At 42.2% G+C, this 16,837-nt stretch overlaps 1 protein-coding gene across 1 annotated transcript in view; it reads right to left on the bottom strand.

Annotated features, from left to right (window-relative positions):
• Positions 1-2,035: 2,035 nt before the first annotated feature.
• Positions 2,036-16,837, bottom strand: part of LOC115172182 (attractin-like) — a 127,290-nt gene continuing 112,488 nt past the window's right edge. The window contains 4 exon segments of the mRNA XM_029729338.1: positions 2,036-2,218; positions 2,900-3,057; positions 8,553-8,631; positions 8,843-8,937. Coding sequence (XP_029585198.1) covers positions 2,162-2,218; positions 2,900-3,057; positions 8,553-8,631; positions 8,843-8,937 — 389 coding nt within the window. The 3' untranslated portion in view covers positions 2,036-2,161.

Below are 16,837 nucleotides of genomic sequence, written 5' to 3'. Positions count from 1 at the left end.
TGCTCTTTGGTAAAAGGGGTGAATTGGTCATCAAAAAGAAAGGAGGACCAAGGCACTCTTCATATAATTAATTAAAATGCCTTTATTAGTATGGCATGTTCAATAGAAACAAGGTTTTAAAAATCAGACGCGTTTCGGCTGCATGGCCTTCGTCAGGGAGTACAAAGAAATAATACAATGTCCTCTTTTGAACAGCTTTTCCAATTAGCCCTATTTTGAAGAGGGAGTGGTTACAAAATTGATTGGACACACCTAGTAAGCACTACTACACACAGCTACAGTATTTTACTTTTTAATATGTTATCATAAAAATACAACTCCAAGCTTGAAGTATCAGAACACTTAGAAAGGTAGTTCTAACCTTAAAACCTGTTGAGGATCTTATCCCGATCTTATCCCGGTATTGGGAGTCATTGTCATGTGACCATGGCGGGGAATTCAAAACTGCAAGAGTAATCATTTCAAAAAATCAAATAATCAACTATTTTCCTCCATTTGAAAGATATATCTCCTAAATCTAACCACGCTGTCCGATTTTCAGAGGCATTACGGAGAATGCATAAAGTTAGGTTATGTGAGGAGAGTACATTGACAATAGCTGCGTGTAATGTTTAGCCAATTCAAAGAAGGGCATCAACAGACAGAAAACTAGCTAGAATTATGCACTTACCTTTGACAATCTGCATCAGATGACACTCATAGGACATTATGTTATACAATACATGCATTTTTAGTTCCATCAAGTTCATATTTATATCCAAAAACAGCATTTACAGTCGCGGTGAAATTCAGAATTTTTTTCGGCTCGAATGCACCCAGTGAATCCAGCATTACAAATCACGGAATTACTATTCGAAAACATTGGTAAATTATAATATTGTCATTCAAAGAATAATATATTATCATCTCGTAATTGCTACCGAATGGCCAGATCTCAAAATAACTTTACTGGGAAATCACATTTTGCATAAACTGGGTACTATGCTAACAACAATAAGCTATATGCTAAGCTAAGCTAAGCTATACCGTTAGCATTAGCATCATCTAATATCGATAATAACATTCTAAATATCCCCTTACCTTTGATTATCTCCATCAGAAGGCGCTGCCAGAGATCCCAGGTCCAGAACAAATGTGGTTTCTTTTGACAAAGTTCATAATTTATGTCCAAATAGTTAGCGTTCAGTAGGCTCCCACAAAATGAGGTGGGCAGTGTAAAGTCACGTCGAAAAGCTAAAGAAAACCTAGTAAATAATCTATTTACGTTTGTTTAAACATGTCAAACGTTGTTTAGCACTAATCTTTTGTTCCATTTTTAACGTGAAACATCAGTAAACATCAGTAATATTTTCACACAACCTATCAAGTGTCTAGAATAAACGATAATGACAAAGGCACTCTTCTCAGATTCATGCGCAGGCGCAAAAAATGAAGTGATGACGTGTCAACTTGTAAGCTTTCTAATTCGGTCTGTATTCATGACAGATGCTTCCAACAACTTTCTAAAGATCGTTGACATCTAGTGGAAGCAGTAGGAGTTGCGAACTGAATCCTTTCTCACTGTGGTATCTTTAAAACAATGACACTAAATAGTACAGTCACAAATTTCTCATTTTTTTTTTATCTATTTTTCACAGGTTTTTGCCTGCAATATGAGTTTTGTTATACTTACAGACACCATTCAAACTGTTTTAGAAAATTCAGAGTGTTTTCTATCCGAATGTGTTAATAATATGCATATCCTAGCTTCTGAGTTGGTGTAGGAGGCAGTTAAAAATGGGCACATATTTCTTTCAAAATTCTCAATACTGCCCCCGTGGCCCGTAGAGGTTAAATATGGCTGGGAGAAGTGTCAAGAATAAGAAAGCAATATATTCCATAGTACACTAGAACACAGCAAAACATGAACAACAACAGTCTAAGCATAGCTGAGGGCAATAGAGCAAAATGTCCACTAGATGACAGCAAATGGACCAAGAACTTACACTTTGGTTTAACTGTTTAAGACGGTCCCCTTTTCTAATAGAGGCCGGGATATGATCAATACCCATAGCTTGTAGGGAGGCAGGGTTGCCATGGTGTAAGGACTTGTAGTGTCTTGCCATGGGGAAGTCTTCATTGCCTACCCGTATGGCGTACTTGTGTTCCCGCTAAGTGGTCTTCAAGGCGTCTCTTGGTCCGTCCAATGTAGAACACCTCGCACTGTGGCCATTGCAATCTACAGATGACATGAGTGGTTTTGCAGTTAATGAAATGCTTGACGTAATACTCCATTTTGGAAGCTGTGTCAACAAAATACTTTTTCTGTGCAATATTTCTGCAATGGTTGCACTGGTTACATTTACATGTTACGTGTGTGTGTGTGTATATATATATATATATATATATATATATATATATATATATATATATATATATATATATATATATATATATATATATACACACACACACACACTCTACATTATATATATATATCTATATATACACACACACTCTACATATATACACACTCTACATATATATACATATAAATATATATACATATATATATATACACACTCTACATATATACACACACACACACACACACACACACACACACACACACACACACACACACACATATATATATATATATACACATATACATATATACATATATATGTAGAGTGTGTATATACATATATATACACATACATATATACACATATATATATATATATATATATATATATATATATATATATATATATATATATATATATATATATACACACACATACATATACACATATATATATACATATATACATACATACATACATACATACATATACATATATATATATATATATATATTGGGATTGGGGGTTGGGTTGTCTCTCATGTCACCTACTTGTATCTTGATGGGCCAGGTGAAGTTGCTGACATAGACGAAGAAGGTGATGTTTGGGTTGTTGCGGAAGTCAAAGTTCTCGTTGGAGAAACTGTCTTTAAACTCCTTGATGTTACTCCTGGATATGATGGGGATCTCCTCACCTGTCTGAGTACCTGCTTTGGGAGGGGGGGGAGGAGGGGGGGGGGAGGAGGGGGAGGAGGGGGGGGGGGGGAGGGGGAGGAAGGGGGGGGAGGAGGGGGAGGGGGGGGGAGGAGGGGGAGAGGAGGGGGGGAGGAGGGGGGAGGAGGGGGGGTGCAGTATGGGGACAGAACATGATGCAGTATGGGGACAGAACATATGAAATGATGCAGTATGGGGACAGAACATATTACATGATGCAGTATGGGGACAGAACATATGAAATGATGCAGTATGGGGACAGAACATATGAAATGTTGCAGTATGGGGACAGAACATATTACATGATGCAGTATGGGGACAGAACATATGAAATGATGCAGTATGGGGACAGAACATATGAAATGTTGCAGTATGGGGACAGAACATATGAAATGTTGCAGTATGGGGACAGAACATATTACATGATGCAGTATGGGGGCAGAACATATGAAATGTTGCAGTATGGGGACAGAACATATGAAATGATGCAGTATGGGGACAGAACATATTACATGATGCAGTATGGGGACAGAACATATGAAATGATGCAGTATGGGGACAGAACATATGAAATGATGCAGTATGGGGACAGAACATATGAAATGATGCAGTATGGGGACAGAACATATGAAATGATGCAGTATGTGGACAGAACATATTAAATGATGCAGTATGTGGACAGAACATATTACATGATGCAGTATGGGGACAGAACATATGAAATGATGCAGTATGTGGACAGAACATATGAAATGATGCAGTATGGGGACAGAACATATTACATGATGCAGTATGGGGACAGAACATATGAAATGTTGCAGTATGGGGACAGAACATATGAAATGATGCAGTATGGGGACAGAACATATTACATGATGCAGTATGGGGACAGAACATATGAAATGATGCAGTATGGGGACAGAACATATGAAATGATGCAGTATGGGGACAGAACATATGAAATGATGCAGTATGGGGACAGAACATATTAAATGATGCAGTATGTGGACAGAACATATTACATGATGCAGTATGGGGACAGAACATATGAAATGATGCAGTATGTGGACAGAACAGAACATATGAAATGATGCAGTATGGGGACAGAACATATGAAATGATGCAGTATGGGGACATAAAGGAAATGTTTTCATGAAGCAAAATAAATAAAAAGGATTCCTAAAATAAATTATTAAAAGTGTGTTAAGCCTTTTACACACACAGCACCAAGAACACTATGCACCACTACTGTCCAAGGAGGTGTGTGTGCTACCTGTGAAGGTGGGGTAAGGTGTGTTACCTATGAAGGTATGTAAAGGTGTGTTACCTGTGAAGGAGTGTTACATGTAAAGGTGTGTTACCTGTGAAGGTGTATTAATGTGTGTTACCTGTGAAGGTGTGTTAAGTTGTTTTACCTGTGAAGGTGTGTTAAGTTGTTTTACCTGTGAAAATGTATGATAGTGTATAAAAGTGTGTTACCTATGAAGGTATGTTAAGGTGTGGCACCTGTGAAAGTGTATATAAGTGTGTTACCTATGAAGGTCTGTTAAGGTGTGGTACCTGTGAAGGTATATAAAGGTGTGTTAAGGAATTCTGTATTTATTAACCCTTTCATGCGTGAGTTCCAAATATCTCTAACGGTCGCCCCAGAGTTTCTTTATGCTCGTGATGTTAGAACCTTCTCTCCATTCCAGAATGTGATTGTTACATAACAGTCAATTTAATCTGTGCTGCCGTCAAACCAAGGCAAGCTGCCTGCTATTATTTATAGGCTGTTTACAACTTCAAATGATTTTCTAACAAGTTTTTATTTTCTAAGAACAGTTTGAATTGAGGTGTGTTCCGCCTCATTCATTCACATAAAAGTAGTCATTTTTACTTTTGTGGACAATACATTTTTTATTTTTTTTACATTTATGACACGGACAAAATTCCCCAAGCACTTTCCAATTATTTGTGCAGTTCAAGTCAGAGACATTTGCGTATGTCCCGTCAGAACAGGATCTGCACTCGTGTTCACATTGTCTGTCTGTTGCCCTCATTGCAGTCATTGTTTTCCTTACCAATATTAACTTTGGAAATGTGTGCATTTCTATCAAAGTAAGTGCCTTGTTATGTTATAATAGTTTCTGTATGTCGTTTCTACTGTAGCTCACTGTATGTATGGAGCATAATGTGTGTATATTCCCTGTAAAACAATGCTAATTGCCACAGAGAAGTATCAGCGTGTGTTGTATTTCGAAGCTACCCTGGCCTTACGACTCCTAAGTGGCGCAGCTGTCGAAGGCACGGCGTCTCAGTGCTAGAGGCGTCACTACAGACACCCTGGTTCAAATCCAGGCTGCGTTTCTATCAAAGTAAGTGCCTTACTACATTAATAGTTTCTGTATGTGATTTTCAAGTGAACTGTAAGTCCAATTACAAAAAATATCACATGACTTTTCACAACATATTAAGTGTTAGTTGAGGTTTAGAGTTTAGTGAATGATTTGTCCCAAATACAATGCTTTTAGTTTTAGAAATATTTAGGACTAACTTATTCCTTGCCACCCACTCTGAAACTAACTGCAGCTCTTTGTTAAGTTTTGCAGTCATTTCAGTCGCTGTAGTAGCTGACGTGTATAGTGTTGAGTCATCCATATACAAGTAACTCTTTATCCACATTATAACGGGGTGTAAAGTCATAATACATACGTCTTTCTATCAGCAGACTATGATCAATCATGTCAAAAGCCGCACTGAAGTCTAAAAAACAGCTCCCACAAACTTTTTATCAACAATTTCTCTCAGCCAATCATCAGTCATTTGTAAGTGCTGTGCTTGTTGAGTGTCCTTCCCTATAAGCATGCTGAAAGTCTGTTGTCCATTTGTTTACTGTGAAAAAGCATTGTATCTGGTCAAACACAATTTTTTCCAGAAGTTTACTAAGGTTTGGAAAAAGGCTGATTGGTGGGCTATTTGAGCCAGTTAAGGGGCTTTACTATTCTTAGGTAGCAGAATGATTTTAGCTTCCCTCCAGGCCTGAGGTAACACACTCTCTAGTAGGCTTAAATTGAAGATGTGGTAAATAGGAGTGACAATATCGTCTGCTATTATCCTCAGTAATTTTCCATCCAAATTGTCAGACCCCGGTAGCTTGTCATTGTTGATAGACAATAACAATTTTTTCAGCTATTCCGCACTCACTTTGGGAATTCCAAATGACAATGTTTGTCTTTCATAATTATAGTTGGATGTGTAGGTTCGGCATGTTGGTGGCATGTCAGGCCTTAGTATCTTGCCAATGAAAAAAAACCTTAAAGTGGTTGGAATTATCAGTGGGTTTTGTGATGAATGAGCATCTGATTCAAAGAATGATGGAGCTGAGTTTGCCTTTTTTCCCAAAATGTAATTTAAGGTGCTTCAAAGCTTTTTACAATCATTCTTTATATAATTTATCTTTGTTTCATAGTGTAGTTTCTTCTTTTTATTCAGTTTAGTCACATGATTTTTCAATTTGCAGTACGTTTGCATTTTACATTTTAGTCATTTAGCAGACGCTCTTATCCAGAGCGACTTACAGTAGTGAATGCTGGTCCTCCGTGGGAATCGAACCCACAACCCTGGCGTTGCAAACACCATGCTCTACCAACTGAGCCACACGGGACCAATCGGTTGTACAGCCAGACTTATTTGCCATTCCTTTTTCCTCATCCCTCTCAACCATATTTTTTTTCAATTCCTCATCAATCCACAAGTATTGAACAGTTTTAACAGACATTTTCTTAATGGGTGCTTATTATTAACTTGAAGAAGCATTTTCATAAATGTGCAGCGTCTGGTAGCTCCACATTACACAACACATATTATTTACATCAATAACATGGGAATCACTACAAAACTTCTTGTATGACCTCTTATACACTATATTAGGCCCAGCCTTTGGAACTTTGGTTTTCCTAGATATGGATAGTATATTGTGATCACTACATCCTATGGATCTGGATACGGCTCTAAAGCAGAATTCTGCCGCATTAGTAAATATTTAATCAATACACGTTGATGATTTCATTCCTGTGCTGTTTGTAACTACCCTGGTAGGTTGACTGATAACCTGAACCAGATTCCAGGCACTGGTAACAGTTTGAAGCTTTTTCCTGAGTGGGCAGCTTGATGAGAGCCAGTCAATATTTAAATCACCCAGAAAATATACTTCTCTGTTGATATCACATACATTATCAAGCATTTCACACATGTTATCCAGATACTGACTGTTAGCACTTGGTGGTCTATAGCAGCTTCCCACCAGAATGGGCTTTAGGTGAGGCAGATGAACCTGTAGCCATATTACTTCAACAGTATTTAACATTATCCAGATACTGACTGTTAGCACTTGGTGGTCTATAGCAGCTTCCCACCAGAATGGGCTTTAGGTGAGGCAGATGAACCTGTAGCCATATTACTTCAACAGTATTTAACATTATCCAGATACTGACTGTTAGCACTTGGTCTATAGCAGCTTCCCACCAGAATGGGCTTTAGGTGAGGCAGATGAACCTGTAGCCATATTACTTCAACAGTATTTATAGGAATGTGGTTCTGAATAGACCCCGTAGCCCCACCCCTGTTGGCATTTCTGTGTTTTCTGTAGATGTTTTAACCATGTATTGCTATCACTATTTATTTAACCCTTATTTTACCAGGTAGGTTGACTGAGAACACATTCTCATTGACCTGGGGAATAGTTTCAGGGAAGAGGAGGGGGATGAATGAGCCAATTGTAAGCTGGGGATGATTAGGTGACCATGATGGTATGAGGGCCAGATTGGGAATTTATCCAGGACACCGGGGTTAGCACCCCTACTGTTACGATAACGTGCAATGGGATCTTTAATGACCTCAGAGAGTCAGGACACCCGTTAACATCCCATCCAAAATAAAATGTACACTTTTTGGAATATTTCAGAGTTAGAATCATTGATTTTACCCGTGAAGGTGTATTAAAGTGTGTTATGTGTTAAGGTGTGTTATCTGTCAAGGTGTGTTACCTGTGAAGGTGTATTTAGGTGTGTTACCTGTGAAGGTGTATTAAAGTGCGTTACCTGTCAAGGTATGTTATCTGTCAAGGTGTATAAGGTGTGTTACCTGTGAAAGTCTATTTAGGTGTGTTACCTGTGAAGGTGTTATAAAGTGTGTTACCAGTGGAGCTGTATTAAAGTGTGTTACCTGTGAAGGTGTATTAAGGTGTGTTACCTGTGAAGGTGTATTAAAGTGCGTTACCTGTCAAGGTATGTTATCTGTCAAGGTGTATAAGGTGTGTTACCTGTGAAAGTCTATTTAGGTGTGTTACCTGTGAAGGTGTTATAAAGTGTGTTACCAGTGGAGCTGTGTTAAGGTGTGTTACCTGTGGAGCTGTGTTAAGGTGTGTTACCTGTGGAGCTGTGTTAAGGTGTGTTACCTGTGAAGGTGTTTTTAGGTGTGTTACCTGTGGAGCTGTGTTTAGGTGTGTTACCTGTGAAGCTGGCAGCCCAGGTGATGTTGAGGTTGAAGTTCTTGGAGGCGTTAATGGAAACATCCAGATCACGATTCTGCTGCGGAGGAGAGAGGGAGGGATGAGGAGATAAATGATCTGACCTTAACCCTAAACCCTACTTCCTCGGGTGTGGCCTGACCCCTACCCTCTAACCCCAGCAGTGTGGGTGTGGCCTGACCCCTAACCTCTAACCCCAGCAGTGTGGGTGTGGTCCTACCTCCTCGGGCATGGCCTGACCCCTAACCTCTAACCCGTGGGTGTGGTCCTACCTCCTCGGGCGTGGCTACAAAGTTGATGGAGGTGTAGTATCGGTCGTCCTCCTGAGACAGACTGAAGGTGAACTGGTAGTCTATCATCAGGGTGTCTGGTAGGGAGATAAAACACAGCTACACGTTAGAACAGACACAGCAGGGGACAATATTACTATAGAGTCTATGGTTATCACATTGATCTTGAATATTACTATAGTGTCTATGGTTATCACATTGATCTTCATCAATATTACTATAGTGTCTATGGTTACCACATTGATCTTCATCAATATTACTATAGTGTCTATGGTTACCACATTGATCTTCATCAATATTACTATAGTGTCTAAGGTTATCACATTGATCTTCATCAATATTACTGTAGTGTCTATGGTTATCACATTGATCTTCATCAATATTACTATAGTGTCTATGGTTATCACATTGATCTTGAATATTACTATAGAGTCTATGGTTATCACATTGACCTTCATCAATATTACTATAGTGTCTATGGTTATCACATTGATCTTGAATATTACTATAGAGTCTATGGTTATCACATTGATCTTGAATATTACTATAGTGTCTATGGTTATCACATTGATCTTGAATATTACTATAGAGTCTATGGTTATCACATTGATCTTGAATATTACTATAGAGTCTATGGTTATCACATTGATCTTCATCAATATTACTATAGAGTCTATGGTTATCACATTGACCTTCATCAATATTACTATAGAGTCTATGGTTATCACATTGAGCTTCATCAATATTACTATAGAGTCTATGGTTACCACATTGATCTTCATCAATATTACTATAGTGTCTATGGTTATCACATTGATCTTCATCAATATTACTATAGAGTCTATGGTTATCACATTGATCTTGAATATTACTATAGAGTCTATGGTTATCACATTGAGCTTCATCAATATTACTATAGTGTCTATGGTTATCACATTGTACTTCATCAATATTACTATAGTGTCTATGGTTATCACATTGATCTTCATCAATATTACTATAGTGTCTATGGTTACCACATTGATCTTCATCAATATTACTATAGAGTCTAAGGTTATCACATTGATCTTCATCAATATTACTATAGAGTCTATGGTTATCACATTGATCTTGAATATTACTATAGTGTTAATCGTTTTTGGCCCAACGCTCTACAGCATGTCCCTTTCAACATGTTGTGGATGATTGGTGTTAAAGGGTAACTCTGCCACTATTCAAACTCATATTCATTATCTACAGCACCAAACCAGTCTACATACACTACATGACCAACAGTATGTGGACACCTGCGGTCTAAACATCTCATTCCAAAATCATGGTCTTTAATATGGAGTTGGTCCCCTCTTTACTGCTATAACAGCCTCCACTCTTCTGGGAAGGCTTTTCACTAGATGTGGAACATTGCTGCAGGGACTTGCTTCCATTCAGCCACAAGAGCATTAGTGAGGTCGGGGACTGATGTTTGGCTCGCAGTCTGCGTTCCAATTCATCCCAAAGGTGTTCGATGGGGTTGAGGTCAGGGTCATGTGCAGGCCAGTCCTGTTTTTCAACACCAATCTCTGAAAACCTTGCTTTGTGCACGGGGGTATTGTCATGCTGAAACAGGAAAGAGCCTTCCCCAAACTGTTGGAAGCACAGAATCGTCTAGAATGTCATTCATTACTCTAGAGAACGCGTTTCCACTGCTCCAGAGTCCAATGGCAGCGAGCTTTACACCCCTCCAGCCGACGCTTGGCATTGCGCATGGTGATCTTAGGCTTGTGTGAGGCTGCCTGGCCATGGAAACCCATTTCATGAAGCTCCCGATGAACAGTTATTGTGCTGACGTTGTTTGGAACTCGGTAATGAGTGTTGTAACCGAGGACAGACGATTTTTATGTGTTTTTGTTTATGTTTTATGCGCTTTAGCACTCCTGTTCTGTGAGTTTGTGTGGCCTACCACTCCGGGGCTGAGCCGTTGTTGCTCCTAGGTGTGTCCACCTCACAATAACAGAACTTACAGTTGACCGGGGCAGCTCTTGCAGGACAGACATTTTACGAACTGACTTGTTGTAAAGATGGCATCCTATGATGGTGCCACGATGAAAGTCACCGAGTTCTTCAGTAAGACTGTTCTACTGCCAATGTTTGTCTATGGAGATTGCATGGCTGTGTGCTCGATGTTATACACCTGTCGGCAACGGGTGTGGCTGAAATAGCCGAATCCACAAATTTGTAGTTTTGTAGAAAAAAATATCAAAGTTATCACTATGAGATTCGCAGTGACATGGAGAGCTAGAAAATACCCTCCCTCTGACTAGAAACTAGTTGCAGGTTTTGAAAAGTCACTGTTTTTCTGACTTTTAGTCCGACCCTGTGATGTCACAGAGAAGCATTGTTTAGGACCTTCACATCTTGTAACTACAGATCATAGAAACATGCTGTTTTTACATACAGTATATATATAATATAATATATTACAACATACAGGGCCTTCGGAAAGTATTCTGATCACTTTACCTTTTCTACATTTTGTTACGTTAACCTATTTCTAAAATGGATGAAATAAATAAAAATACTCAGCAATCCACACACAATACCCCATAATGACAGAGCAAAAACAAGGTTTTTATAAAATATTACAAACAGAAATACCTTATTTACATAAGTATTCAGACCCTTTGCTATGAGACTCAAAATTGAGCTCAGGTGCATCCTGTTTCTACAACTTGATTGGAGTCCACCTGTGGAAAATTCAAGTGACGACATGATTTGTAAAGCCACACACCTGTTTAGATAAGGTCCCACAGAGCAAAAACCAAGCCATGAGGTTGAAGGAATTGTCTGTTGAGCTCCGAGACAGGATTGTGTCGAGGTACAGATCTGGGGAAGGGTACCAAAACATTTCTGCAACATTGAAGGTCCCCAAGAACACAGTGGCCTCCATCATTCTTAACCTTCCAGAAGGACAACCATCTCTGCAGCACTCCAACAATCAGGCCTTTATGGTAGAGTGGCCAGACGGAAGCCACTCCTCAGTAAAAGGCACATGACAGCCCGCTTGGAGTTTGCCAAAAAGGCACCTAAAGACTCTCAGACCTTGAGAAACAAGATTCTCTGGTCTGATGAAAGCAAGATTGAATGCTTGGCCTGAATGCCAAGTGTCACATCTGGAGGAAACCTGGCACCATCTCTACGGTGAAGCATGGTGGTGGCAGCATCATGCTGTGGGGATGTTTTTCAGCGGCAGGGACTGGGAGACTAGTCAGGATTGAGGCAAAGATGAACGGAGCAAAGAACAGAGAGATCCTTGGATGAAAACCTGCTCCAGAGCGCTCAGGACCTCAGACTAGGGTGAAGGTTCACCTTCCAACAAGACAACGACCCTAAGCACACAGCCAAGACAACACAGGAGTGGCTTCGGGACAAGTCTCAAAGTCCTTGAGTGGCCCAGTCAGAGCCTGGACTTGAACCCGATCACACATCTCTGGAGAGACCTGAAAATAGCTGTGTAGCGATGCTCCCTATCCAAGGATCTGCAGAGAAGAATGGTGTCACTCCCCAAATACAGGTGGCTGTAATTGCTACCAAAGGTGCTTTAACGAAGTACTGAGTAAAGGGTCTGAATACTTATGTAAATGTGGTACTTCAGGTTTTATTTTTGTAGAAATTAGCAAAAACAAATGAGGGATTTTTTTTTTACTACATTTAAGAATAAGGATGTAACCTAACAGAAAAAAACTCCACCTCTCCCCTCCTCTGAGCGACGTTCTACTCCGAAGGACTTGGGGCAACGTTCTACTCCGAAGGACTCGGGGCGACGTTCTACTCTGAAGGACTCAGCCTCAGTGTGATGTTCTACTCTGAAGGACTCAGCCTCAGCGTGATGTTCTACTCTGAAGGATTCAGCCTCAGCGTGATGTTCTACTCTGAAGAACTCAGCCTCAGCATGATGTTCTACTCTGAAGGACTCAGCCTCAGTGTGATGTTCTACTCTGAAGTACTCAGCCTCAGTGTGATGTTCTACTCTGAAGGACTCAGCGTGATGTTCTACCCTGAAGGACTTAGCCTCAGCATGATGTTCCACTCTGAAGGACTCAGCGTGATGTTCTACCCTGAAGGACTCAGCCTCAGCGTGATGTTCCACTCTGAAGGACTCAGCGTGATGTTCTACTCTGAAGGACTCAGTGTGGTGTTCTACTCTGAAGGACTCAGCCTCAGTGTGATGTTCTACTCTGAAGGACTCAGCCTCAGCGTGATGTTCTACTCTGAAGGATTCAGCCTCAGCGTGATGTTCTACTCTGAAGAACTCAGCCTCAGCGTGATGTTCTACTCTGAAGGACTCAGCCTCAGCGTGATGTTCTACTCTGAAGGACTCAGCCTCAGTGTGATGTTCCACTCTGAAGGACTCAGCGTGATGTTCTACTCTGAAGGACTCAGCGTGATGTTCTACCCTGAAGGACTCAGCGTGATGTTCTACCCTGAAGGACTCAGCCTCAGCGTGATGTTCCACTCTGAAGGACTCAGCCTCAGCGTGATGTTCTACTCTGAAGGATTCAGCCTCAGCGTGGTGTTCTACTCTGAAGGACTCAGCCTCAGCGTGATGTTCTACTCTGAAGGACTCAGCCTCAGCGTGATGTTCTACCCTGAAGGATTCAGCCTCAGCGTGATGTTCTACTCTGAAGAACTCAGCCTCAGCGTGATGTTCTACTCTGAAGGACTCAGCCTCAGCGTGATGTTCTACTCTGAAGGACTCAGCCTCAGTGTGATGTTCTACTCTGAAGGACTCAGCGTGATGTTCTACCCTGAAGGACTTAGCCTCAGCGTGATGTTCCACTCTGAAGGACTCAGCGTGATGTTCTACTCTGAAGGACTCAGCGTGATGTTCTACCCTGAAGGACTCAGCCTCAGCGTGATGTTCCATTCTGAAGGACTCAGCCTCATCGTGATGTTCTACTCTGAAGGATTCAGCCTCAGCGTGGTGTTCTACTCTGAAGGACTCAGCCTCAGCGTGATGTTCTACTCTGAAGGACTCAGCCTCAGCGTGATGTTCTACTCTGAAGGATTCAGCCTCAGCGTGATGTTCTACTCTGAAGAACTCAGCCTCAGCGTGATGTTCTACTCTGAAGGACTCAGCCTCAGCGTGATGTTCTACTCTGAAGGACTCAGCCTCAGTGTGATGTTCTACTCTGAAGGACTCAGTGTGATGTTCTACCCTGAATGACTTAGCCTCAGCGTGATGTTCCACTCTGAAGGACTCAGCGTGATGTTCTACTCTGAAGGACTCAGCCTCAGGGTGGTGTTCTACTCTGAAGGACTCAGCCTCAGCGTGATGTTCCACTCTGAAGGACTCAGCCTCAGCGTGATGTTCTACTCTGAAGGACTCAGCCTCAGCGTGATGTTCTACTCTGAAGGACTCAGCCTCAGTGTGATGTTCTACTCTGAAGGACTCAGTGTGATGTTCTACCCTGAAGGACTTAGCCTCAGCGTGATGTTCCACTCTGAAGGACTCAGCGTGATGTTCTACTCTGAAGGACTCAGCGTGATGTTCTACCCTGAAGGACTCAGCCTCAGCGTGGTGTTCTACTCTGAAGGGCTCAGCCTCAGCGTGATGTTCTACTCTGAAGGATTCAGCCTCAGCGTGGTGTTCTACTCTGATGGACTCAGCCTCAGCGTGATGTTCTACTCTGAAGGACTCAGTGTGGTGTTCTACTCTGAAGGACTCAGCCTCAGTGTGATGTTCTACTCTGAAGGACTCAGCCTCAGCGTGATGTTCTACTCTGAAGGATTCAGCCTCAGCGTGATGTTCTACTCTGAAGAACTCAGCCTCAGCGTGATGTTCTACTCTGAAGGACTCAGCGTCAGCGTGATGTTCTACTCTGAAGGACTCAGCCTCAGTGTGATGTTCCACTCTGAAGGACTCAGTGTGATGTTCTACTCTGAAGGACTCAGCGTGATGTTCTACCCTGAAGGACTCAGCCTCAGCGTGATGTTCCACTCTGAAGGACTCAGCCTCAGCATGATGTTCTACTCTGAAGGATTCAGCCTCAGTGTGGTGTTCTACTCTGAAGGACTCAGCCTCAGCGTGATGTTCTACTCTGAAGGACTCAGCCTCAGCGTGATGTTCTACCCTGAAGGATTCAGCCTCAGCGTGATGTTCTACTCTGAAGAACTCAGCCTCAGCGTGATGTTCTACTCTGAAGGACTCAGCCTCAGTGTGATGTTCTAATCTGAAGGACTCAGCCTCAGTGTGATGTTCTACTCTGAAGGACTCAGCGTGATGTTCTACCCTGAAGGACTCAGCCTCAGGGTGGTGTTCTACTCTGAAGGACTCAGCCTCAGCATGATGTTCCACTCTGAAGGACTCAGTGTGGTGTTCTACTCTGAAGGACTCAGCCTCAGTGTGATGTTCTACTCTGAAAAACTCAGCCTCAGCGTGATGTTCTACTCTGAAGGACTCAGCCTCAGTGTGATGTTCTACCCTGAAGGACTCAGCGTCATGTTCTACCCTGATGTACTTAGCCTCAGCGTGATGTTCCAATCTGAAGGACTCAGCGTGATGTTCTACTCTGAAGGACTCAGCCTCAGGGTGGTGTTCTACTCTGAAGGACTCAGCCTCAGCATGATGTTCCACTCTGAAGGACTCAGCCTCAGTGTGATGTTCTACCCTGAAGGACTCAGCGTCATGTTCTACCCTGATGTACTTAGCCTCAGCGTGATGTTCCACTCTGAAGGACTCAGCGTGATGTTCTACTCTGAAGGACTCAGCCTCAGCATGATGTTCCACTCTGAAGGACTCAGCCTCAGCGTGATGTTCCACTCTGAAGGACTCAGCGTGATGTTCTACCCTGAAGGACTCAGCCTCAGGGTGGTGTTCTACTCTGAAGGACTCAGCGTGATGTTCTACCCTGAAGGACTCAGCCTCAGGGTGGTGTTCTACTCTGAAGGACTCAGCCTCAGCGTGATGTTCCACTCTGAAGGACTCAGCCTCAGCGTGATGTTCTACTCTGAAGGACTCAGTGTGGTGTTCTACTCTGAAGGACTCAGCCTCAGCGTGATGTTCTACTCTGAAGGATTCAGCCTCAGTGTGATGTTCTACCCTGAAGGACTCAGCGTCATGTTCTACCCTGATGTACTTAGCCTCAGCGTGATGTTCCACTCTGAAGGACTCAGCGTGATGTTCTACTCTGAAGGACTCAGCGTGATGTTCTACCCTGAAGGAATAGCCTCAGCGTGATGTTCCACTCTGAAGGACTCAGCGTGATGTTCTACCCTGAAGGACTCAGCCTCAGGGTGGTGTTCTACTCTGAAGGACTCAGCCTCAGCGTGATGTTCCACTCTGAAGGACTCAGCCTCAGCGTGATGTTCTACTCTGAAGGACTCAGTGTGGTGTTCTACTCTGAAGGACTCAGCCTCAGCGTGATGTTCTACTCTGAAGGATTCAGCCTCAGTGTGATGTTCTACTCTGAAGAACTCAGCCTCAGCGTGATGTTCTACTCTGAAGGACTGAGCCTCAGCGTGATGTTCTACTCTGAAGGACTCAGCCTCAGTGTGATGTTCTACTCTGAAGGACTCAGCGTGATGTTCTACCCTGAAGGACTTAGCCTCAGCGTGATGTTCCACTCTGAAGGACTCAGCGTGATGTTCTACTCTGAAGGACTCAGCGTGAAGTTCTACCCTGAAGGACTCAGCCTCAGCGTGATGTTCCACTCTGAAGGACTCAGCCTCAGCGTGATGTTCCACTCTGAAGGACTCAGCCTCAGCGTGATGTTCTACTCTGAAGGACTCAGCCTCAGCGTGATGTTCTACTCTGAAGAACTCAGCCTCAGCGTGATGTTCTACTCTGAAAAACTCAGCCTCAGCGTGATGTTCTACTCTGAAAAACTCAGCCTCAGCGTGATGTTCTACTCTGAAGGACTCAGCCTCAGTGTGATGTTCTACTCTGAAGGACTCAGCGTGATGTTCTACCCTGAAGGAATAGCCTCAGCGTGATGTTCC

The sequence above is a fragment of the Salmo trutta genome, chromosome 33, assembly GCF_901001165.1.
Source record: "Salmo trutta chromosome 33, fSalTru1.1, whole genome shotgun sequence".
Classification (NCBI taxonomy): Eukaryota; Metazoa; Chordata; class Actinopteri; order Salmoniformes; family Salmonidae; genus Salmo; species Salmo trutta.
Note: the sequence above shows the minus strand (reverse complement) of the source record. Positions and strands in the feature narration are given on the sequence as shown.